Source organism: Pleurodeles waltl, chromosome 11, assembly GCF_031143425.1.
Source record: "Pleurodeles waltl isolate 20211129_DDA chromosome 11, aPleWal1.hap1.20221129, whole genome shotgun sequence".
NCBI classification, from domain to species: domain Eukaryota; kingdom Metazoa; phylum Chordata; class Amphibia; order Caudata; family Salamandridae; genus Pleurodeles; species Pleurodeles waltl.
In genome coordinates this window covers 243,352,480-243,377,787 of record NC_090450.1, presented here as the reverse complement: position 1 = coordinate 243,377,787, position 25,308 = coordinate 243,352,480, and the positions used below count along the sequence as shown (strand labels likewise).

Sequence of the window (25,308 nt, the reverse complement as noted above, 5' to 3'; positions counted from 1 at the left end):
CAGTCGCACCTGACTCCTTCTCAAAGTTTTTTTTTCATCAGGGCCATATTGGATACGGTTCTGTTCTTGGCCTTCCTTCCATCACTGGGCCTTCCTTCCAACACAAGAAATCCAGTACATTCAGAATGATTGATGTTTCAGCATCGGTCCTGGGTCTGTGAGCATGCCTCTGAGACTTCTTGGCCTAAGGCATCCTGCTGTCGACGATGCCATGTGGGATATGCAGACTTTGCACTGGATATTGAAGTTTCAGTGGGCCCAACACCAGGGGAAACTGTTGAAGTCCATCCAGGTTTCAGCCAAGCCTGAAAAAGCCATGCAGTGGTGGGTGCTCAACTGAAATTGGACCAGTTGCAGACAACTCTCCCTGCCCAGAGTGACAGTCATCTGGGAGAGGTGGAGATCAGAGGGTTCCGGTCTCCAGTCAAAGCACTATTCCAAATCAACCTATTAGAGATGCAAGCCATTATCCTGGTGCATCTTGTGGCACAAATGGCATCCGGAGGAGCGCCGGGAAACTTCTACCAATGGGAAAAATACTAGTTACATCTAGCCACCATTAAGAAAGTGTAGTGTCAAAACCTTTGCACATCGGTGTTCCTAGGAATGTTCTCGCTAGGAGATACATTCAGACTACAGTGGAGCACAGGACTGCTGTGCACCTTTCATTGCTACCTCTTCTGCACCGACTTGGAGCCAAATAATTTTTGTGGCTGCAAATTGGTCCAGGAGAGTGTGGTACCCTGAACTTCTGAACATGTGATATGTCCTCTGACTGGTTACTACTTCTAGAGGATCTTCTGTTGGCAAAGAGACTCTATAGGCTGGACCATGAGAGCCTTGGCTTTTACTTAACTTGTCCTAAATACCATTGGGTGGACAGTCAGCTTTTTGTGGGCGCGGGGTTGGGGGGGGGGGGGGGGGGGTGGGATTGTGGGGGAGTCTCTAGGGCGAAGAAAGACAGTGCAGTTCAGAAAAGGATTCTATCACAGTGGGAAGTGTTCTGCATTAAGATCTGCTATGCACTGGCTAAGAAGCAGTTTCGGGATGGAGGGAGGGCTCAATCAATCAAGGCCAAGGCTGCTACAACTGTTTGCCCATGGAGTATCTATTCTGGCTATCTTTCATGCTGTGACTTCGGCATCAGTGCACTTATATGGAAAGCACTACTGCCTTGACAGCCAGGCCCAATGGGAAGGACATTTCGGTCTTTCATTCCTGTAGGACTTTTTCATCTGAGCCATTCCACAGCCTTTCCTCCTTGAGAGCTTTAGATTTGTTATCAGATTTAAAGGTGATGAATCCACAGTTGGAGGTATTCATCAAAAGAACAGGTTACTTACCTTAACTGCAGATTCCTGTTTACCTTCCCGGTTTCCCGTTCTGTGGAATTTGTAGACTGGTATCACCAATTATTGTTGCGCTCAACGTCTGAGGATGCAGACAGTTAAATAACTGAAATCAGTGCACAGAGGTGGCACTTATATGTGGTCCTTTATGTTACTTTCTGGTGAAACATAATCCGCACAGTCTCTCACAATGCAAGTCTTCTGGATCAAGTCTTGACACCTGAGATATTGTAATGGTGAGGAATCTGTGGTTATATTATCCACCAGTAAGCGCACTGGGTGAGGGTAAGTAACTTGTTCTCACCTCCGTCAAAGGCTTTTATTGTTTTTCATAAATAGGTGGTCCTCCAAATGGTCTATATATGCTGAAAGGCTTACACATTTCCATGAGGCGGACCCTTATGGCAATTTACTTATACTTTTTTTGATTTTGGGCAATAGGTAAATGTATGTAATATCTGCAAAGTGCTGCAAACCTCTGTTGCTACTTCCATTTTAATTGAACTCAATTTGACAACATCTGAAAGACCACAAGTGGAATTTCCCTTATTAGCTTTTGAACTTTACCAACAGATCACTGCAGTTGTTCGTGATGAGTTAACCCAATTAGGCACTTTTTTTGTGTGGCACTATGAGTATAGACTTGTCAGAAGTGGAAGCAGTCTCCTGCATCTTTTGAACCTCTCATCTGTCTTTCATTTCATTTGATTACCTTTTCCTTTCCATCCTTCTCCCATTTCCTCCTTTATTCTCTACTTCCCTACAGCCTGACACCTGAGGCCAGTTACTTACAAAGCACTATCAAGCTGTGTTGTATGATGACACATGTTTAATGAAGATCACTTCAATCACAGAACTGTTTCCCCCTTCGTTCCTCTCGTGATCTCTCTACAGATTCACTTGTCTCGCCTCCCTACGATGATTTGAGGCAAGCTTAAGTGGTGTAAAGTAATACATGAGAAACTTAATGTGATTGAAGATTTTTCTTGTTTTTCTGGATGTAGCTCCCCTGTTTTAATTTTTGCTAAAGAGACACTACACAGTCCAGATGTCCATTGTCAGTAGAAAGTACATTAGAAAAAAAAAATAGTTAAGCTATTGTCGATGAGAACAAAAAAGTAATTATTGTTAAATAAACTCTCTCAGACTGCAGTCTAGTTCCATCAGAATAGAGTCCACTTCTCAATGTTCCCCCCCCCCCCCCAACGCCAAATTGCAGTAATTTTGTAATGCTTTCTTTATGCACTATGCTGTTTACCCATTGCCATACAAAGAGGCACCTTTTAGTTGGAACATTCTTTACAGTCTCGTTGCTTACGGAATGATCAGCATCAGGCAAGCACTGTCTTACCAACATATTTTGGTGTGAAATCAAGTTCCCAGCCTATGGAAAGGAGGCACAGCTGGATACCAGAATAAGTGAAAAATATATGTGGTGCGATTCTGCTTCTCATGTCGTTGTACTGTTTCGCTTTCCCAGTTTGCACCACTTGTCTTCATGGAAGATAGACCATGGTTGTATTGTACTTTAAGGAATAGAAATGCGGAAAGAGTGCTGGGTAGGTTGGCAATATTGTGACACAAGGATGGAATGCACATGCTGGGTATCTTATTTTTGTTTTTTTTATTGACAATGTTCTTTAAAGAAACTATTTTGGTCTTACTTCCAGCTACATGTCAATTTCAGCCACTTGAGAGGGATCAACTACTTAGAGTATCAGAATTAGCAGAAAGGACGTAGCTTTCCAGGTCAAAGGTTTATTTCTAACTCGGTGTGTTTTACATTTTCATAAGGATGTTGTTGTTTTTTGTGCACACAAAACCCCTGTGCTTTATTTTCACTGTTAAGCAGAGTGGCGACTTCCTGTACTTTATGTTGGCTGGTAAGGAACATTAAGAAATACACCACAAGTCCCTCATCCACGATTGTCGTTAGAGTTGTGCTAAAATGTTGAGGAAGACAACTGTAGATTCCTTCTTGCCACACATGAATAGAAATAAAATGCTTCTATGGTCTTCCTAAAGATTTTACCTTTTTGCCTTCTGCAGAAGGTCCCAGACAATAGAAGTATGTGTTTGGTGGGTAGAGTTCCTCATGCCTACATTGAGAATGCCATCCTGATTTACTGCAAGAGAGGAGGATGGTTTGTTTTGAGTACTCTATTGGTACAGGAAGATTGATCAGCATGTTTATCCACTGAACAATTTTGCATGTCTCCCTTGTTTAGTACTGAAACTTAAATTTACTTTGACATCTCTAGAGTTGTTTGGCAACTGTTAGTACTTTGAAGGTATTTCAAAGATGGAATTCTTTCTTCACTTGAGAAAATCAATTTAGAAGGAAAAATACATTTTTCTTGATACAGAACCACATTAGCCAACTGGCTAAAGCAATATCCGATAGTGTTTTTGAATACTTGGCTTAAGGATTTCGATGCGGAAAATGACCTAGGAGATGCTTTTACCTCTGCCAAATGATTTGATTCATTCCTGAAAGGTGTTGTCCTACAACATAACCAGCCTCCTCAATGACATTTCAGGTTTCCAGTTAAACTAGTCTCATTCTTTCTGTGTTGGAGAAATTCTCAGGTAAACTTTGGTTAATTTTTGGGTCCTTGTATCTTGCTAAAGCTTTGGAGTTTAGGCATTTTGTCCTGCCCAGTTCGCTTTGAGATTTACAATAATGAATAACATTAGATGAGTGTCATAGTTAGTTTCATCCTTTTTAAAAAGCCATAAAACGTGGCTAATCAAATCACTATTCAATTCTTGTAGTATGTTGCTAATTAAGGTGCATAAGTTTCACAAATTGAATGTGTCTACTGCTGATGATAAATAGTGTGAGTGTTGAGGATATCCTTGCTTATCTACTTTGTTCTTTTCCCCAGGGATGGGTGTGGACTGTGAAAAGCGATTGGAAGGGGCAAGGGGGAGGGTCAATGGTGCTGGAGGTCTCCAGCCCTTCCATTCATAAATCTATACAGATGCACCACTTGTGCCCACCATAAAACTATGATCTTAGTTTGTTAACATGGTCAAGCCTATTGATTTGCCGTCCTCTTCTTGAGGTAAATGACTTTACATCCATTATCACATTTGCTTACTCTCAGCTAACATTCATCACATTCTTTTAAAATGTAGGTCTTTCTGCAGTGTGCTGTCGCATTGATGGCGGTTATGAAGAAACTGCTTGATTATTTTTTTTTTATTTGACAATTGATTTGCAGTGGAATATATGGCGAATTTCAGAGGAAAGTGTGAAGCCCCCAAAAGTCTTTTCTTTCTTTTTGGATTTAGTGTATTTGGAAAATATTTTGTTGATGAGCAGAGGACTTATACATATTACCACATTGAAGTGTTATAATAATGAATGGTGGGGGATATCTTAAAAGAATGGAAGAATAATGCAAACTCTCCATTTCTTTTGTGGCTGGTTTGACCTCATGTCAGCTAAAACATTTTGCAGCTGAAGGGAAAGTGGTAGGGGGTGCATAGGCTAGCACATGTAGTGGTTTTTAAAAGTCTGTGAATAGTTGTTTTTTTTTTTCAGGCTTCCACAACAAATATTTAGAGTTGTGTCTACTGATGTTGCATGCAGGAGGCATGACCCGTGTTAAAGTTCTTAGTTTTAATAATGATGAAATACCATTTTAAGCCTGCACAGTCATAAATTGGTTTAACAGATTTTTTTTTTTTAAATCACAGATGGAAAGTCAGAAATTTTTAGCCGAAAATAGTGCATCAGTGTACATAAAGAAAGTAGAAGCAAGAATTAATGAAGAGATAGAGCGTGTGATGCACTGCCTTGACAAATCAACGGAAGAGCCGATTGTAAAAGTTGTTGAGCGGGAACTTATTTCCAAGCACATGAAGACTATTGTAGAAATGGAAAACTCTGGACTAGTTCATATGTTGAAAAATGGAAAGACAGAAGGTAAGTTAGATGTTGATAAATTACAAGTGAATTTTAAAAGACTTGTGCATCCATTTTTTTTGTAGTGTCCCTGCATTGATTCTAGAATCTACAGCTGTCCAATATTCAATTTATGAAACATGACAATAATAAAATGATTAACATTTTATTCTGTTCAGATGAAAACCCAATCCTGCACTCCCATTTTTTTTTTAAACAATAATGCAAATTTTACATGGCCTAAACCTCCTTGCATTTTGTCTTACAGTCAACGCACAGGTCTTCCAGACATTTATACAGAATACACACTTACACATTTTTTATTGTGTATTTGCAATCTTTAATTAACTTACTTGCTTTTTTTCAGGTTTGTTCATGGTACCCATTTAACTTTATCAACCCTTTTTGGTCTGGACATGTTCCAAACTCTCAGATTTTATGACCAATTTGTAGCAGTGAGTGGCATAGCATTAGTGGTTGTGTTAGCAAAAAGTCAAAGTGGCTCAGGACACCAATCCAGGAGGAAATATTTCAACAAAAATGTACTCCATTTGCCCCTTCCATTTTCCATACAAGTTCAAATGTCGTGGAACAATCATTTGCTTCCATATTGCCCCACAAAAAGTTAAACGAAGACTATGGCTACTGAAGAAGTGTGAGGGCTGCTTTTGCTACAATGTAGCATGCCTTACGGTGATCAAGTGCCGTTATTTGCTTTAGGTGGCCTAGAAAGGAAGTGCTTCCGGAATTATTTTTCTGACACTGTCATTAGCCACTAGTGTTGTAAAGTCTTTTGACCAGTATTGAAGACTTCAATTTAAAAAGCATGTCCGTCTTTCTTTTTCTTTTTGTTGTGATGCCCAAGTACTTTGCGTTCTGTTATATGATTTGTTTATTGTTGGCCCCCTCTGATAAATAAATCTTCCCACAGATTCCTCATTGTATGAATATCCCTCTGGGTGCTAGAATGGTACAGAAACCTTAACACTTACCAACGGCACCATGAAGTTTCAGCCATGACCCTGTTCAGTGCATGTGACTGAACTGGAGTATATAGATTCTACCATGCCGGTCACAGGTCTTGTTTTTCTGCATCTCGTTGACTTAGGTCTGCAGTTTTCTCTGTGCTTCACTGACAAAATTCTGCAAAACCTTGAGAGCCTCTCGATTAAATTTCTTTTAAGATTTCAGAATCTGGCATCCCAACAAATCTGCCACTCTCTTTTTTTAAAGTTTTTTTTTTTTTTGGTTGCTGTGTCAGATCAATAGAATGGTATCACTAGAAACAGATCTAGTCCCCATTATCCTTTGCTATCTCTGCTTCTTTAAAGCCTCTCTGACCCCATCCTCCTTATACCAATATTTTTTGGGTTTGTTGGAAGGGAAGGCCTCACACATTTTCATCCTTTTGGAGATGTTCTAAGTATTGCAGAGCTCTACCCTGCTTCTCCCTCCCTGCTTCTCCCTCCCTGCATACAGCCCTCTTTTTACCAGGACTAAAGGTTAGTCAACAATTCTTAGTTCTTCTTTCACAAAGAATTGTTTTTACATTTGACACAAGAAGATACTAGTTGTTTTCCCTTAGAGAGCAAAGTCCAGAATTATAGTTCCTCATGTTAAATAGCACAAAGTTCTTTGATGTTTCTGAATCAAAAGATTTACATATCTTTTAGAGGTTCACTGTGAGATCCCAAAACAAACAAGACAGATCTGTACTCGGGGGGAACTAGAATTTAGTTCAAAATGTGTCTCTCGTACTTGGTTGCTGTACCTTCACCAACAACTAGTGCAGATCTAAACATGCCACCCCAACACGCCACCTTTCCGGACTGCTGTTTTTTCTCATTTTGCTAGAAGAATTTCTGCAGTACTTCTTCCAAATGTCTGAAGAAGGTGAGCAGGGACTGGAAACATGTGCAGCCTTGATCTGTAGAAAGACCTGAACAGCTCTCTGAAATCGAGAAAACCCCTCAATCGTGCTCCAGAACATGCACCTGCTTCAAAAGGCAAACAACAATGAAGTCATCAGAGTCCGCATAAACGGATAAGCCACATCGTGAAGCCCCTTACTCGCATGAGTGTTAAGGCACACAAAACAATAACAATAAAGACATTACAGTAACACACAATATCTTGTTGTTTAAGCATTGGAACGTAATTTGTACAAACATGCAGATGAGATGGACGTTGACGAAAAAGTTTTCAACATTCATGGATACCTTGACCCCTTCCGGGTGTAAAGGCAATGCAAGATCCACTAGGTGTCGACGGTCAGCTTGTTTGATGGACCAGCAGTATTCAGGAGACCAACAATTCCAGCAGTTTATCTTCACTCGGATCCAGGCCAGAGGCTGAAACATCTGTGTTGGACCTGGCTCTTTTTTCAGGGTTATCCACAAACATTTTTCCTTCTTCCTCCTACGTTTTTCTTTTTTTTACCTGTTTTTGTTCACTTTAGGACTCTGGGCACATTACCACTGTTAACCAGTGCTAAAGCGCAAATGCTCTCTTTATAAATTGTATTGGTGATTGGTTCATTCATGATTGGAATTTTTTATCTACTATTAAGTCACTTGTAAAGTGCACTGTGTGTGCCCAGCACCTGTGAATCAAATGCTACTAGTGGGCCTGCAGCACTGATTGTGCCACCAACATGAATAGCCCTATAAACATGTCTCAGACCTACTACTGCAGTGTCTGTGCGTGCAGTTTTAAACTGCCATTTCGACCTGGCAATGGCACCCATTTGCCAGGACCTAACCTTCCCCTTTACTACATGTAAGTCACCCCTAAATTAGGCCCAAGGCAACCCCACGGGCAGGGTGCAGGTAGGACATGTACTGGTGTGCTTTACATGTGCCGTTAGTGAAATATTGCTAAACTCAATTTTCACTATTGCAGGGCCACTCTCTCCCATGGGGTAACATGGGAATTGCCTTAAAATATCTTTTAAGTGTAATTTCCCATGGGGAGCAAATAGATATATGGAGGTTGGGGATCTCTGAAATCATAATTTAAAAATGCATCTTTTGGTGAAGTTGGATTTTTGAACTGTGGGTTTGGAAATGCCATTTTTAGAAAGTAGGCAGTTTTTTTACTTAATCATTCTGTGCCACCTCCTATCTGCTGAATACTTGTCTGGGTCATGATGACAGTTGGAGCTGAAGTGTGTCCTGCATATCCTGATGGTCCATCACCAGGCTGATGGGTCTTCCTAAGCTAGGCTGGTGGGATGAACTGACACTTGCATCTAAATAGAGCTGTGCCTGTCCTTGCTCAAAGCAGTCTTCAACCCCCGTGGAGTGTGTATAGGGTCAGGGCAGGGAAAGGCAGAGTCTTGTGCACTACAAAGACTTCTGTTTGAAGGTTGTCCACTTCAAAGACAGAAACGGGTATAAGTACTGGACTTTTGACACCACATAGTTAGAGTCCTTCTGGACTGAGGAAATTCTACAGAGAAGAAGAGCTGGTTGCTGTAGGAAGGACTGCCACTCTACCTGTTGCTTTTTTGTGCTGGCATTCTGCCTGCTGCTTCGGTCTTGGGATTGAAAGGACTGGAATTGGCTTTCAACTTCCTGCTTCCAAAGGTTCTCCAAGAGGTTGGACTGAGCTTACCTCCTGTTAAGAAGTCTCAGGTACATCAAAGACTTCACCTGCCAGTACCTGAGCTCTCTTGCTGAGAGCCCTGAGTTGCCAAGTGGGGCCAAATCCAGTTCCTGGGCCCTGGGGAGTGAATTCTGGTGCAACAAGGAAGTAACTAGTATATCAACTTCGGAACCAGTGCCACTCTCTGACCCCGTGCTGCTGCCTGCAAATGAGCCGTGGTCCCTGCGGAGTGCAAAACCTGCAGCCTACATTGCAGGCCCAACCCCGCTGCATCATCTCCAAAGTCCTGCCACAACATGAGTGCAGTGCCACCAGTGTCCATGGCACCTGACTCTGCCGCAGCACCAGTGGCCCGTGGTGTGATCGCGACACCGCTAAGTCAACGCCTCATGTCTTGACCTGCTGGATTCATCGACACCCCTTCCCCCTTGTCTTAAGGAACTGATGCCTTGCTGCCAAAGCTGCTTTACCTCCTCTCAACCTTAAGGAACTGATGACTCACCTTCCCTGCCTAGCAATAAGGAACCGACGCCTCACCTCCCCGCTGTCAGTAAGGAACTGATGCTGCACCGGCTCCAGCAACGCCTCACCTCCCTGACTCCCTGCAACATCTTTGGTTCCTCATCGTTTTCCAAGGTACTGTAACCGGGGTCTACACAACTTTGTGGCTGCCCGCGCGGGTGCCACCGAACTGTGGAAAGCCACTCCGTCAGTCAGTTTTGATAGTCCCAGTTGGAGCTATTGTATTTCTAAGCACTATTCTACATTTAATCCTTGCAAAATCTTTTCTTTACTTGTGCATGTTGTTTTTTTGTCGTTTGAGGCTTGTTTTACTCAGATAAATATTGACTATTTTTCTAAACTGGTGTGGAGTACTTTTATGGTGTCTTCAGTGTGTTGGGGTGGGTGGGTGTGTGTGTGTGTGTGTATACACACAAATCCTTTAAACATATTGCCTCTCAGATAAGCCTAATTGCTTGAGCCAAGTTACCAATGAGGCGAGCAGGGGTTAACTTAGCTGTAAGACTTCCTTACCCTGACTAGACCGAGGGTCCCTATGTGGACAAGGTGCAAGCCAGTGCCAACTAGAGACCCCATTTTTAACAGTTGGGATCATTGACCGGATGTCTTAGACTCTCTGCTCTAGGAGGGCAGGAAACTTGGAAATACACAATTCCCAGAAAAACTCAGGTGAAAGGGAGTGTCTGTGTGGGAGTTGGGTGGGAGTTGGCACTTGGATAGTGTACCCTGAAGATGTTTGTTTTCTGTAAATTGGAGGTGGGTGATGAGTACTTGGGGTGACTCCGGCTTCAGAAGCCAATCGTTGAGCTATGGGGTAACAGAAACCACTGCCATCTAAAGATTCACGTCAACCACGGCCATCACTTTCATGAACATGCAAGGGTCACTGGTGAGGCCAAACAGGAGCACAGCAATTTGAACTTGCTGCTGCTCCACTGTGAACTGCAGATGGCACCTATGGTTGTGCAGGATGGGGATGTGGAATTACACGTACTGCAGGTCCAGCATCATAATCCAGGGCCGCTACATATATACAAGCACCCCTTTCGCCACTCACTTTTCCAACACATGTCCGAGCCTCTGAACATGCTATGGAGTTGTGTGGGGGGACAGATACCAACAGGAACTTAATTTGTACAGATGTTCTTTGAATGATGTGCAAATTGATGTCTTAACAGCCCGCTTACAGATTTGTTTCCAGATTTCTTACCTTATCTCCCAGCCCAAATCCCTTTCCTTCTGGGTTACATAATTGTGTTTAACTCTTAAGCCAAAATAATAATTGCATGTTTGTAGCCAGGCTAGTCTCTTTCATTGGACCTTATTCTCCAAAAGGTTTTCTAATAGAGGTTTTTTGCCCTGTTACCCACCTCACTCACCAGCTTGGACCCTGCCCAATGCAGGAGTTTCTGGAGACTGTCATCCGTCTGCCCCTAATGCCCAACCCACCTCCATGAATCTTGGCTCTGGACTGTATGAATCATTCCAGCATTTAAAGCACAGATCAATGATGTCCGTGGGTCGGTAGGGGGGCAGATTAATTGGCGTTTTAGACAATAGGAGACAATGGCGATGGGATTGTAGTAGATCCACTCTTATGCTATCTGCTGACAGCATTCCAGAAGAATCTGCGTAGTCAATATTATTTACTTTTCCAAATGGGCCCTCTGTGGAAGCCAAAGGAGGTTGTGTGGTGGGATCTGGCAATAATGAACACACCCTTTATTTTCAGGATTATGGTTCCACTCTAAAGGACTTTGAATATAATATTTGCTCCAGTAAAACAATGTAAACGTGTAGGGGTTTAACTTCAGAATGTACAGTTGAGCAGTGATTGTAGAGTCAAGCATGTTCATTGTTTTTATACAAGCACATCTTGTAAAGTGAAGGTTTACATAAAAAAGTAATACTTTATTTCCTTTTCTTGTAGACCTTGCTTGCATGTACAAGTTATTTAGCAGAGTACCAAATGGGTTGAAGACAATGTGTGAGTGCATGAGTTCATATTTAAGAGAACAAGGCAAAGCACTTGTATCTGAAGAGGGAGAAGGAAAGAACCCAGTGGATTACATCCAGGTATGTTGAGCATTTAATAAGCTGTATATGTTTTCCTTGAACCCAGTCATGTTTAATATTTAAGAACTATGGCAATGCCCTTCATAACTCAAAAAAACATTTATACAAAGTGATATAAAGGTCAAGGCCCAAGAGCCATTGATTATGGGTGATTAGCTAGATGATGTTTCTACCATAATATTTTTTTAAACTCGTCCAAATGTATAAACTATTTTTGTAGTCTGTTTTATTGAGTGCCTCACTGACATTTCTCATGCATTGTATTGCCTTGGAGTTCCCAGTATGTGGAGAAGAGCACCTCCACCTTGCAGTAAAACTAGTAGCTTGATGGTTACCATAGAATCACCAGGAGCACATTTTGTTTTCTTTCATGCATTTATGAGCCCCGTTTTTGGAAGTATTTATCACATAGGTATTTTCTCCATTTTATAAGACTGTGAATTTACAACAAATAACTTACATTTTCCTTCTCAGCTTGTTGGATGCCACTGCATTTGCTTGCATTGGGTTTATCTGTGGAAAATGTAAGGAATAGGGCTCATAAAAAAATCACTATTAAAATATATTACTAGCTAACTGCCCACGTCCAAGTTCACAGATTTTGACCTAACATGTCCAGTATGTACATTCAAATGTAGACTCCCATTTAAGAGGTGAGCAGTTGCAGGACTTCTTTTGAAGAATTTCAGCAAACAGCAGGATTTGTCAGGGAGCACGTTTATTACAAGACATTGCAAGTAAACTAATTCATTCACAGTCTAGCAGTTTATCCACTTGGCAAACAATGTCAGCTTCCAAGGCAGAGATTATGTGGTGTATTTATACCATTATTTATGATCAGCTAGTTAACAAGACAAGGTTGCCTAGAGAGGTGTGAAAGGAATTTGCCACAAGTTCTCAGTGACTGTAAGGGGGAAATAGGCAAATTAATTTCCTATCACCTAATAGACCTTTTGAATACAGGGAAAAGTCCTCCATTACCTCACACTGTCACTCCTGTGACCATAGTCTTCTGTCTTTCGAATTCCCACTGTTTCCCATTTGCCAATGCTCACAAATGGGTCATATGAGTCTTTTTAGCCCAAAAAGCAACCTCTGCTTCCTTGATGAGACACCATATATGATTAACAGTGTGAGGGCACAAGCAGAGGTGATGATCATGATGATGATGGTGATGTTGTCATAGTGGAATCCAGCTTTAGTTCACCACTGGCATAGTGGTGAGAAGGCTCCTCTCTGCTCCTTTTTTAGTACCAATTGGCACCTTCAGGCAACCAAAAGCTTTCAAAGTGGTCATTTGCCCTGGAGATCGAAAGAGTTCAGAGTTAAGCCATTCACCCACCTGTGTATGTATGTAAGAATGACAAAATGTTTGTCCTGAACCTGATCATAGATGCAAGGCCATTGGCAAATTTTGAAAGTGCACAGACAGAGTGAAGAGTACATTGAAGGTCATGGTACATTCCACTAGCCTTGTAGTCTGTTTTGTAGCCCTCTTGGTCTGTCCTCAAGATTGTGTTTGTGACCTATGAGGTTAATTGCAGTTGCAGTTTGACCTTTCCTCCTAGCATCGTGCGTTCTCCTTTTGCTAGCAGGTCCTGATTGTCCCAACACCTACGCTACACATTTGAGTTGGCATTACAACACCCCACTTACCCCCCCCCCCCCCCCCCCCTCAAAAACGCATGCATAATGAGCATACTCTTTTTCAACTGAGCTCATACATCAATCAATCAATCAAAAAATGTATAGAGTGCGCTACTCACCCATGAGGGTCTCAAGGCGCTAGGGGGGGTGCAGGATAACAGGATTATTCTATATCTGCAGATCTATACCATGAAAGAATTTCTGTGGTATAGATCCTAATCTGTGTTAGGATTTGTCATTGTCTCAAAAACCAAGTGTGATATTCCCTGCATCCTCTGTGAAACCTACAATTTATCATAACTTAGGTGTCATTTTCAGTGGTCCATAGCGCTTTTGAATGTAATTATCACAGCTTCTGGAAAGATCAGAGGAAAATAGTTCAAGGATCTCCCATAATAGCAGGAGAGTCAGTACCATCATAACAAAAACACAGATCCACTCATCAACTAGCCTTTTCCACCTGGGGTTGATTTGGTATTCCTCAATGATTCTGTTAAGCATTCCGGTGATTGTTGTGCCTCGATGTATGAAAGTAAAGCAGGCATGCGTGCAAAGCATTCTTGTGTGCCTCATAGGTGTACACAGTCAGTCCTTTTTGAAAAGCTGCTTACTCAGTACAATTGTTACTACTCTGAATATTAATAACGTTATTTGGGGCTACGTTCTTTTCATAAGTCTCCCAAAAAACAAATTTTATTTACTTAATATGGTGTACCATCTATCCTTAATGAAATAGTAGCCTACACTTGCGTCCTCAGGGAAGAAGTAATGTGCTTTGGGTTCTCTTGTAACCTTTTTACTGCGTCAACTAAACCTGGACTTTGTAGAGCCTGCTGAGGGTCAGGAAGGAAATATCTGGTAAGTGTCTTTCAAAATGTCATTGCTAGGAGCCCGGGAACTGAGCCTTCTGTTCTCCCATTAATAAGCAAAATGATTCAGCTGCTGCTCCTTAATCAAGCTCCTCTGTTGCACATGGGAGAAACACACATGCTATATAGCAAAAACAAATTGTGATAAGTGACTACTTTTCTCCAGTGGGAAAGATTATTGGTAGATATTTTGGAAAGATGTCCAAATTGTTCTTGATTTTCATGTGCGTTGTTTCTGGCTTTCTTTATTGGGAATGATTTCAATTGATTGTGATTCATGGAAAGAATAAACTGTAATGAAAATATTGCATGTATTTATTTAAATAACATCTTTATTTAAGTTCATAACATTCTCACAAACTGTACCTTTAAAGTGTATATTTTTTTATAGGGACTACTGGACTTGAAAAGTAGATTTGATCGCTTTCTTCAGGAATCCTTCAACAACGATCGGCTCTTTAAACAGACTATTGCTGGTGACTTTGAGTATTTCCTTAATCTCAACTCCAGGTCTCCAGAATACCTCTCATTATTTATCGACGATAAACTCAAAAAAGGAGTCAAGGGAGTGAGTATAAGTTATGTTTGAGACAAATGTTACCTTGACTTTAATCAGGGACTCTGCAATTATGCAGCCAGGGAGGACTAAATTGTGCAACATTTTTGACTAAATTATATTCAAGAACATGTAAATTATACAGCGCAATGCAGCACTTTTGCAATAGTATTACATTATTTTTTTCCAGTTTTACACAGGGCATAGATTGCCCCTCATTAGTACCCACAAGGCGCAATAAGCTACAGAATGTAACAAATCAGCCTACGTGAAGAGACGGCCACTGCTTGTCAACATGTGTCACTGCGTTCATAGTAACATTTGAGCTAGAAACAAAAAATATTTTTATTAAAATCTGCATATTATGCAGTAGAGGATGAATTATGCGGAAAATGCAGCAAACCTGTAATTATGTGTAAAACACATAGGGAAACTGAAATTATGATAATTTAAGGCCAAACACCTTATGTCTTTTCACTGCGGTCTTGTGGTGTTCCTGTGTAAGTGTCCTATTTTGTGAAATGAGAGAGGGATTTAGTTTAACATGTCAACTGGCCCATTCTGTTTACTCGCTTCAAGCTACCGTTGGGAATTGAGAGTGCTTAAAAAGTACAAGAAATACTTAATGGCTAGAACGTGGTTGCCATGCTGTCAACTTGAAATGGGAAGCAGCATGGATTTTATATGCAAGAAGCAAATGCGAAAAGATTGGACTGTAATGATAATTTGATAGCGAGGGATGGAATTGGAACACACGCAGGCTGCATTGTGGGGACTATGGCAAGGATTATGGACAGAACAGTGAGCAAGTGGGCCTGTTTCTGGTCCTCTTTCTATAGCTTTCTCTTTGCTCCATGTCTACCTCCATACACACACACTTAGCATTTGTTTTGTGGAGGTAAATCTGTCTGGCACCTTTGCCCCACCCCTTAAACAGAACTTCATAAATTCACGTTGTGGTTTCTCCTGACCCAAGAAATACCGTAACAAAAAAAATCTAACGCATGGAAGATGTGTATCTGCAAAAATAAATTGCCGTAAACTGTGAGGCATACACACACCCACCAGTTACGTTCTGCAAGCCCTCAATCAGATGTTTAATCAGACTTGCATTCTAAAAATAATAAAAGGTTGCATCATGGGTCATTGATATAAATGACGTGGTCATCTGCTATCACACGTTTGAATTGCAGCAAGACCAACTCCGCCATTTATTCTTTCTGTGTCATTAAGCTGAGTACTTTTAAATGGACAATAGAGAGATCTATTGGTTACAGTGCTTAGAAACCACAAGCTTGGTATGAAATGCCAGTTAAAAAGTTAACAAAAGTTATTCAAACCACATACTAATATCTGGTATTATTTCTGTAGGTTTGTGACCCCTCTAAATATATTCTTGGGCCATCAGAAATGAATCTCAAAGCACTAAGGGTTATAGGGAAAACGGAATGGGAGTGATATAGAGATCAGGCTGGAGTAGAGAGTTGCAGCCATACCAGTGAGCAGGACAATATTTTGTATAAATGAAAGTCTAACAAGGAACAAATCATGGGTGGGGAAGAGGAAACTGTCAGTGATGGAAAAGAGCCGTTTTAATCTCTTGCTCTTCTCCCCTATCTACACGTTTTATTCCTCTCTCATCCCTTTTCCCATCCTTTGTCCCGAAAGCTTCTTCCTCTACTTCCCATGTAACACTGTCCTTATCACCCTATCTGTCGCCCACTCTTTTACCCAAACACTATAGAGATGAATGTGACTGGGGCAGATCTTGTGTGTGACACAGATATCTACCCCTGAACAAGCCAGGGAGTCACATAAATCTACTAATTAAAATAACCTATATAAAATATACACTGTCTGTTATTTAGGAGGGGGGGTGATAAGTATGTATTTTGGGTCATCCCACCTACCCACATGCGCTGTCCATTTCCTATCCTTAAAGTCTGTGATTCTGTGATGGTAGTGTTAATGTGTGAAAGGTGTTGATTGAGTGCGCACTTGTGAAAGGCACTTACCGACCACTCTGACAAACGCATGTTTAAAAATCTCCAACCTCCAAAAACATGTCCATAGCTACCACATGCACACACAGATGCATCTATAGAACAACTGCACTTGGGGTTGCATTTAAAGAGTCCTTTGGATGTTCATGCACACTTTTTCTTTCTCCCTTGAACATTAGGGCCTTTTCATTTGGCCAGTATGATCTTTACCATATCATTTTTGAAAAATAGATGATGCTGTTTAGTTCCTAGCATGCTCATTTCTATGGAGCCCTTTTCATTGGTGCTAGTCATACTCACTCTGGATATTCTGTGTAATACCTTGTTACCCCACTGTGAAAGAGACCTTTAAGGAAAAACAGGGATGTATCCATCAGGAAAACTTTGACAAATTCTGTTGCAACACCAGTTATAATTTAATTAAAACATTGTTGGCGTGGGAATTTTATGTTCAATGACATCTGTCGCTGTAGATACGCATGTTTTGCATAGCTCGCCATCTGGTGTTGGGTCGGAGTGTTAAAAGTTGTTTTTCTTCGAAGAAGTCTTTCGAGTCACGGGACCGAGTGACTCCTCCTTTTGTCTTCATTGCGCATGGGCGTCGACTCCATCTTCGATTGTTTTTTTTCCGCCATCGGGTTCGGACGTGTTCCTGTCGCTCCGAGTTTCGGAACGGAAAAAAAGCTAAATTTCGGAAGATTTTCGTCGGTATTGTTGCGTTCGGGATCGGCGTAGTCAGAATCAACACCGCATCGAAGATCGAAGAGCTCCGAAGCCCTTCGGGGTAGTTTTCGATCCCCGTCGGGGCCTGCTCGGCCCGACCGCGTGTAGAAGAACGCCGATGGAACGGACCCCGTTCCGTTTCTGTCCCAAATGCCACAAAAAATACCCCTATTCAGACCAACTCTTGGTCTGTAACCTGTGCCGATCACCTGAGCACAGTGAAGACACCTGCGAGGCCTGTCGTGCGTTCCGGTCCCGAAAAACACTCCGAGACCGTCGAGCAAGAAGACTTCAAATGGCGTCCACGCCGACAGCGCACCGAGAGTTCGAGGTACAGGAAGAGGAAGAAACCTTTTCGATACACGAATCGGACTCCGAGGAATTCGACGATCCACGAACCGTGAGTAAGACGTCGAAAACCACGCATAAGAAGATTGTCAAGGCCCAGGGGACGCCACTGCCACCAGGCCATGGCTCCACCCATAAATTCGGTGACCGACCGTCGGCACCGAAAAAGGCCCAATCAGTGCCGATACCGTCCGACTCCGGTCGAGACACCGGCACGCAGCCTTCTCGGGACCGAGAAAGTGCTGGAGACATACATCGACACCGAGATAGCGGTGTAGACACGGCTCGACGCCGAGACAGCGGCACCGATGAAGATCGACGCCGAGATGTTTCGACTCCGAAAAAGAAAAAAGCCACCTCGGAGCCGAAAAAAGATGCAGACAGGGTTTCGGTGCCGAAACAACCTGCAACCGACCCAGTTTCAGGCTCTTACACCGAAGAGCAATCAATGACCTCCCAAATGCGAAAGCATAGGTTTGAGGAAGACCTGCAATCCACCGATGTAGACCATACGCAGAAACGTATTTTTATACAGCAGGGGACAGGAAAGATAAGCACCCTTCCCCCTATTAGGAGAAAGAGAAGACTGGAATTTCAAACTGACCAAACACCACAAACCAAAATGGTGAAAAGGGTTACTCCGCCTCCCTCTCCTCCACCTATAATTCACGTCTCGCCAGCACAAACTCCATCACATTCCCCGGCTCACACCACCATGAGCCAAGGTGACCAGGATCAGGACGCATGGGACTTATACGACGCCCCTGTGTCAGATAACAGTCCGGAGGCATACCCTACAAAGCCATCACCACCAGAGGACAGTACTGCATATTCTCAGGTGGTGGCTAGAGCAGCACAATTCCACAATGTAAGCCTCCACTCAGAACAAGTCGAGGATGACTTTCTATTCAACACCCTCTCTGCCACCCACAGCTCCTACCAAAGCCTGCCTATGCTCCCTGGTATGCTTCGGCACGCAAAAGACATCTTTAAGGAGCCGGTCAGAAGTAGGGCAATCACACCAAGGGTGGAAAAAAAGTATAAAGCGCCTCCTACAGACCCTATTTTCATAACTTCGCAGCTGCCACCAGATTCTGTCGTTGTAGGAGCAGCTAGGAAAAGGGCCAACTCCCACACATCTGGGGACGCACCACCCCCAGATAAGGAAAGCCGCAAGTTCGATGCAGCTGGAAAGAGAGTCGCAGCACAAGCTGCAAACCAGTGGCGCATCGCTAACTCACAGGCACTTCTTGCGCGCTATGACAGAGCCCATTGGGATGAGATGCAACATCTCATTGAACATCTACCCAAAGACCTACAAAAGAGGGCAAAGCAAGTGGTTGAAGGAGGACAGAACATTTCAAACAACCAGATACGCTCCTCCATGGACGCAGCAGACACAGCTGCAAGAACAATAAATACATCTGTGACCATCAAAAGGCATGCATGGCTACGAACGTCTGGGTTTAAACCAGAGATTCAGCAGGCAGTTCTCAATATGCCATTCAACGAAAAAGAACTGTTCGGTCCAGAAGTGGACACGGCGATTGAGAAACTTAAAAAGGACACGGACACTGCTAAAGCCATGGGCGCACTCTACTCCCCGCAGAGCAGAGGAAATTACAGCACATTCTGCAAAACACCCTTTAGAGGGGGGTTTCGGGGTCAGGCCACACAAGCCAGCACCTCACAGGCAACACCATCCAGTTACCAGGGACAGTACAGGGGAGGCTTTCGGGGCCAGTATAGAGGAGGGCAATTCCCTAGGAATAGGGGAAAATTTCAAAGCCCCAAAACCCCTACAACTAAGCAGTGACTCACATGTCACTCACCCCCTCCACACAACACCAGTGGGGGGAAGAATAGGTCATTATTACAAAGCATGGGAGGAAATCACTACAGACACTTGGGTTCTAGCAATTATCTAAAATGGTTATTGCATAGAATTTCTACAATTCCCTCCAAACATACCACCAAGAGCACAAAATGTATCAAAACATCATTCCGAGCTCCTGGAGATAGAAGTTCAAGCACTATTGCAAAAGAACGCAATCGAGTTAGTACCAAACACACAAATAAACACAGGAGTTTATTCACTGTACTTCTTAATACCAAAGAAGGACAAAACGCTAAGACCAATCCTAGACCTAAGAATACTAAACACATACATCAAATCAGACCACTTTCACATGGTCACCCTACAAGAAGTGTTACCATTGCTGAAACTACACGACTACATGACAACATTAGACCTCAAAGACGCGTATTTCCATATACTAATACATCCATCGCACAGGAAATACCTAAGGTTTGTATTCAACGGAATACACTACCAATTCAAGGTACTGCCTTTCGGTTTAACAACCGCACCAAGAGTCTTTACCAAATGTCTAGCAGTAGTCGCTGCACACATCAGAAGGCAGCAAATACATGTATTCCCGTATCTAGACGACTGGCTAATCAAGACCCATTCGTTAATAACGTGCTCACACCACACAAATCAAATCATACAAACCCTCTACAAACTAGGGTTCACAGTCAACTTCGCAAAATCCAACATTCTGCCGCGCAAGGTACAACAATACCTAGGAGCCATAATAAACACAACAATAGGAGTAGCCACTCCAAGCCCACAAAGAATTCAAAATTTCAACAACATCATACAACGCATGTATCCAACACAGAAAATACAAGCAAAGATGATATTACAACTCCTAGGCATGATGTCTTCATGCATAGCCATTGTCCCAAACGCAAGACTGCACATGAGGCCCTTACAACAGTGCCTAGCATCACAGTGGTCACAAGCACAGGGTCACCTTACAGATCTGGTGTTAATAGACCGCCAAACTTACCTCTCGCTTCTATGGTGGAACAATATAAATTTAAACAAAGGGCGGCCTTTCCAAGACCCAATGCCACAATACGTAATAACAACAGATGCTTCCATGACAGGGTGGGGAGCACACCTCGATCAACACAGCATACAAGGACAATGGAACGTACATCAAACAAAACTGCATATAAATCACCTAGAACTGCTAGCAGTTTTTCAAGCACTAAAGGCTTTTCAACCAATAATAGTTCACAAATACATTCTCGTCAAAACAGACAACATGACAACAATGTATTATCTAAACAAACAAGGGGGGACGCACTCAACGCAATTGAGCCTGCTGGCACAAAAGATATGGCGTTGGGCAATTCACAACCAAATTCGCCTAATAGCACAATTTATCCCAGGAATTCAGAATCAACTCGCAGACAATCTCTCTCGAGATCACCAACAGGTCCACGAATGGGAAATTCACCCCCAAATTCTGAACACTTACTTCACGCTCTGGGGAACACCTCAAATAGACTTGTTTGCGACAAAAGAGAACGCAAAATGCCAAAACTTCGCATCCAGATACCCACACAGGCAGTCCCACGGCAATGCCCTATGGATCAACTGGTCAGGGATATTTGCCTACGCTTTTCCTCCTCTCCCTCTCCTTCCTTATCTGGTAAACAAACTCAGTCAAAACAAACTCAAACTCATATTAATAGCACCAACTTGGGCAAGGCAACCCTGGTACACAACGCTGCTAGACCTATCAGTAGTACCCCACATCAAACTGCCCAACAGGCCGGATCTGTTAACACAACACAACCAAACGATCAGACACCCAGATCCAGCATTGCTGAATCTAGCAATCTGGCTCCTGAAATCCTAGAATTCGGACACTTACAACTTACCCAAGAATGTATGGAAGTCATAAAGCAAGCCAGAAGGCCATCCACCAGGCACTGCTATGCCAGTAAATGGAAGAGGTTTATTTGCTACTGCCATGTTAATCAAATCCAACCATTACACGCAACCCCAAAACATGTAGTGGGTTACTTGCTTCACTTACAAAAATCTAACCTAGCTTTCTCTTCCATTAAAATACACCTTGCAGCAATATCTGCATACCTGCAGCCTACCTATTCAACTTCCCTATATAGGATACCAGTCATTAAAGCATTCATGGAGGGCCTTAAAAGAATTATTCCACCAAGAACACCACCTGTTCCTTCATGGAACCTAAATGTTGTCTTAACTAGACTTATGGGTCCACCTTTTGAACCCATGCACTCCTGCGAAATACAGTTCCTAACATGGAAGGTTGCATTTCTCATCGCCATTACCTCTCTAAGAAGAGTAAGCGAGATTCAGGCGTTTACAATACAAGAACCTTTTATACAACTACACAAAAATAAGGTCGTCCTAAGGACTAATCCTAAATTTCTACCAAAAGTTATTTCACCGTTCCATCTAAATCAAACAGTGGAACTTCCAGTGTTCTTCCCACAGCCAGATTCCGTAGCTGAGAGGGCACTACATACTTTAGATGTCAAAAGAGCATTAATGTATTACATTGACAGAACAAAGAGCATCAGGAAAACTAAACAGCTATTTATTGCATTCCAAAAACCTCATGCAGGAAACCCAATATCAAAACAAGGTATAGCCAGATGGATAGTTAAATGCATCCAAATCTGCTACCTTAAAGCTAAACGACAACTGCCCATTACACCAAGGGCACACTCAACCAGAAAGAAAGGTGCTACCATGGCCTTTCTAGGAAACATCCCAATGCAAGAAATATGTAAGGCAGCCACATGGTCTACGCCTCACACATTCACCAAGCACTACTGTGTAGACGTGTTATCCGCACAACAAGCCACAGTAGGTCAAGCCGTATTAAGAACATTGTTTCAGACTACTCCCACTCCTACAGGCTGAGCCACCGCTTTGGGGAGATAACTGTTTACTAGTCTATGCAAAACATGCGTATCTACAGCGACCGATGCCATCGAACTGAAAATGTCACTTACCCAGTGTACATCTGTTCGTGGCATCAGTCGCTGTAGATTCGCATGTGCCCACCCGCCTCCCCGGGAGCCTGTAGCAGTTCGGAAGGTACCTTCAACTATTTGTATATATATTATTTTAACCTTAAATAGGTACATACTTAGTCACTCCATTGCATGGGCACTATTACTACAATACAACTCCTACCTCACCCTCTGCGGGGAAAAACAATCGAAGATGGAGTCGACGCCCATGCGCAATGGAGACAAAAGGAGGAGTCACTCGGTCCCGTGACTCGAAAGACTTCTTCGAAGAAAAACAACTTGTAACACTCCGACCCAACACCAGATGGCGAGCTATGCAAAACATGCGAATCTACAGCGACTGATGCCACGAACAGATGTACACTGGGTAAGTGACATTTTCATTATCAACTTTTGATATCAACCATAGGTTTTATCTTACAAGGCATGGCTTTAACATACTGTACTTTTTAGTAGTATTTCTAAAGGATGCTGATTGGAGTTCACTTTTGTCTAGCTGTCCCTGTGACTATGCCTCCAAACAATGCACTTTATTTTAATCTTTCACCTATATTCTTAACCCAGGAAGTACTTTTTGACCCCCAGTCTTGTACCATCCAGGATAAGACCCCATAGAGAGGCATTTATTTTCTTGCAAAAACTGTGTAAAACAGGTCTTTGTGTTGCAGTGGCAAACTTTGTCCAGTGTGCACTGAAAATCAAACGTAGTTATGGGGCAATGTAATGTACTGCGCATGTTGGATCTTGATCGTTACATATATATGGCTGCTGATCATTTTAAGACTGTTTTTTTTAAATATTCTCTTTTTAACATGTTATGTTTTGTAACTGATTTTTATTGTGCGCTTTTATGGCTTTTAATACGCCAAATAAAGATTATTTGATTGACTCACATGATACCACCACCACCCAGCACCCACCACCACCACATTGTTTGTTTAGTGGGCAGGAAAGAAATTTCATCTCTTTGGAACTATACCGCCATTATGGCAAAAAAGCACCTTCCGTGTTCTTCAGAGTCCCTTGGCCAGCCAATCATAACAGACTTCTGAAACCCACCAGTAGACTTGTTCGTATGTACATAATTGGAAGGTACAATTTTGTTATCTTTGTCTATGGACTTAAATTTGCCACCTGCAAAACGTGACCCATGAATAGCTCCTTCGCATTATGTATTTTCTGTACATTTACATCTTGTGTATGTGTGTAGGTTTGAAAGAGGCCTATTGCAGCTTGTATTTCTTTCAGTGTTCCAGGGTTTACTGATTGTTTTTTTTTTTTTTTTTTTTAAATATTTTTTTTTGGTTTTATGTTTCAGACCTAAAATACAAACTGTTCAATTATCGACATCAGGATCTCTGTTACATTGTCCAATATTGAAACCATTTAACAACCACAAACCCCACCCCTAATACACGCATCGGAACGCTATCGATCCTATAGTATCTTTTCTTACTGCAGTTGCTGGGATTTTGTCTTGTGCTAGCTATCATTGGAGTTGCACGCTCGTGACCAGAATGGACCCTATTCGTCTGGTTCTATATCACTAGCCACCTGGTGGAGATTCCGGCTAGGTTGCCAACAGAGGATGGCTGCCCGGGTGGCTCTACGCCCTGTACTTTATTAGTGCACTTGCATTAGGGAGCTGGTAAGTTGTGAATACAGGAGGAAGAGGGGGGGAGGGGAGGTGTCCGTGCCGTCATGCCGGGTCGCCCTGCGGGCTGTGCCTCTGTGTTGGAGGATGTGGGGAGAGTTGTATCGTGCTTATTATAGGTATGTATTCCGTGGTTCATGGAGGCATCTCGTCATTTTTAGCTTCGAGTTTGGTTACCAGAATTTCCCAAGTGGAACACCCTATGTGTTGTCGCCCCTCCCGCACAAGTTTTTTAAGTACATGGTATTCAGTGCGAGCCCAACGTAGTATTAGAGTGAGCCAAGATTTACGATCAGGAGCGTTGGGGGCTTTCCAGTGCATCGCTATCAATCTTTTATACATTAAACATGCTAGATCTGCAAATTTGTGCAGGTATCTTTGCTTTTTAGGTCTTTCCCTCAATCCCAGTAGACAAGACCCGGGGTCTGCTGACAACGCAAGTCCCGTTAATTCGGAAATCTCTTGCATCACCTCCAACCAGGCTGTTTGTATATTAGGGCAATCCCATACCATATGGTAGAAGGATGCTGACAGTGCCTTGCATCTGGGACACACTGGCTCGGAGTCGGGGAACATTCGCTTTATCCTGGCGGGGGATAAATATGTTTGATGCGTAAAGTTAAATTGAGTGTACCTGAATCTGGGGTTCCTTGACACGCCGCGGGCATGATACAAGGCTTTTGGCCAGTCCACCAGTGGGATCGGGGCAGGGAGTACAGCGTTCCATCTCTCCCGGGCTTTCTCCGCATGTGGTTCGGGAGATTTGTTTAGGATTTTGTACAGGCTAGATATTATTTTTATTTGGTCATTGTATTGTAAGAGATGGTGAATAACTGGGGAGACCGCTGGTTCCGAAATGCCTGCCCCCCACGTTTTCCTTATTGCGTGGCATATAGCGTGGTATGTCAGAAACTGGCCGGGGCATATCTCAGTGAGGGGCCTGTAAGGCCTCAAATGACATTAGCTTGCCATCTTCAAAGCAATCGCCCACTGTCTGTACCCCTGCCTCCATCCATGTCCGCGTCGCCCGCGCTCCAGCAGCGATGCCTCCCAATATGTAGTCCAATGGTATATGTGGGGAGTAAGGGAGCTTACCCGCTCCGTTTTGCACGAATTTAGCCCAGCACGCGTGCACCACCGCAAGCAATGGGTTGATATGTT

At 42.7% G+C, this 25,308-nt stretch overlaps 1 protein-coding gene across 1 annotated transcript in view; it reads left to right on the top strand.

Annotated features, from left to right (window-relative positions):
* CUL3 (cullin 3) overlaps positions 1-25,308 on the top strand; it is a 335,007-nt gene that overhangs the window by 125,120 nt on the left and 184,579 nt on the right. Inside the window, exons 6-8 of the mRNA XM_069213488.1 lie at positions 5,055-5,283; positions 11,321-11,466; positions 14,374-14,550. Coding sequence (XP_069069589.1) covers positions 5,055-5,283; positions 11,321-11,466; positions 14,374-14,550 — 552 coding nt within the window. The remainder of the gene's footprint in view (positions 1-5,054; positions 5,284-11,320; positions 11,467-14,373; positions 14,551-25,308) is intronic.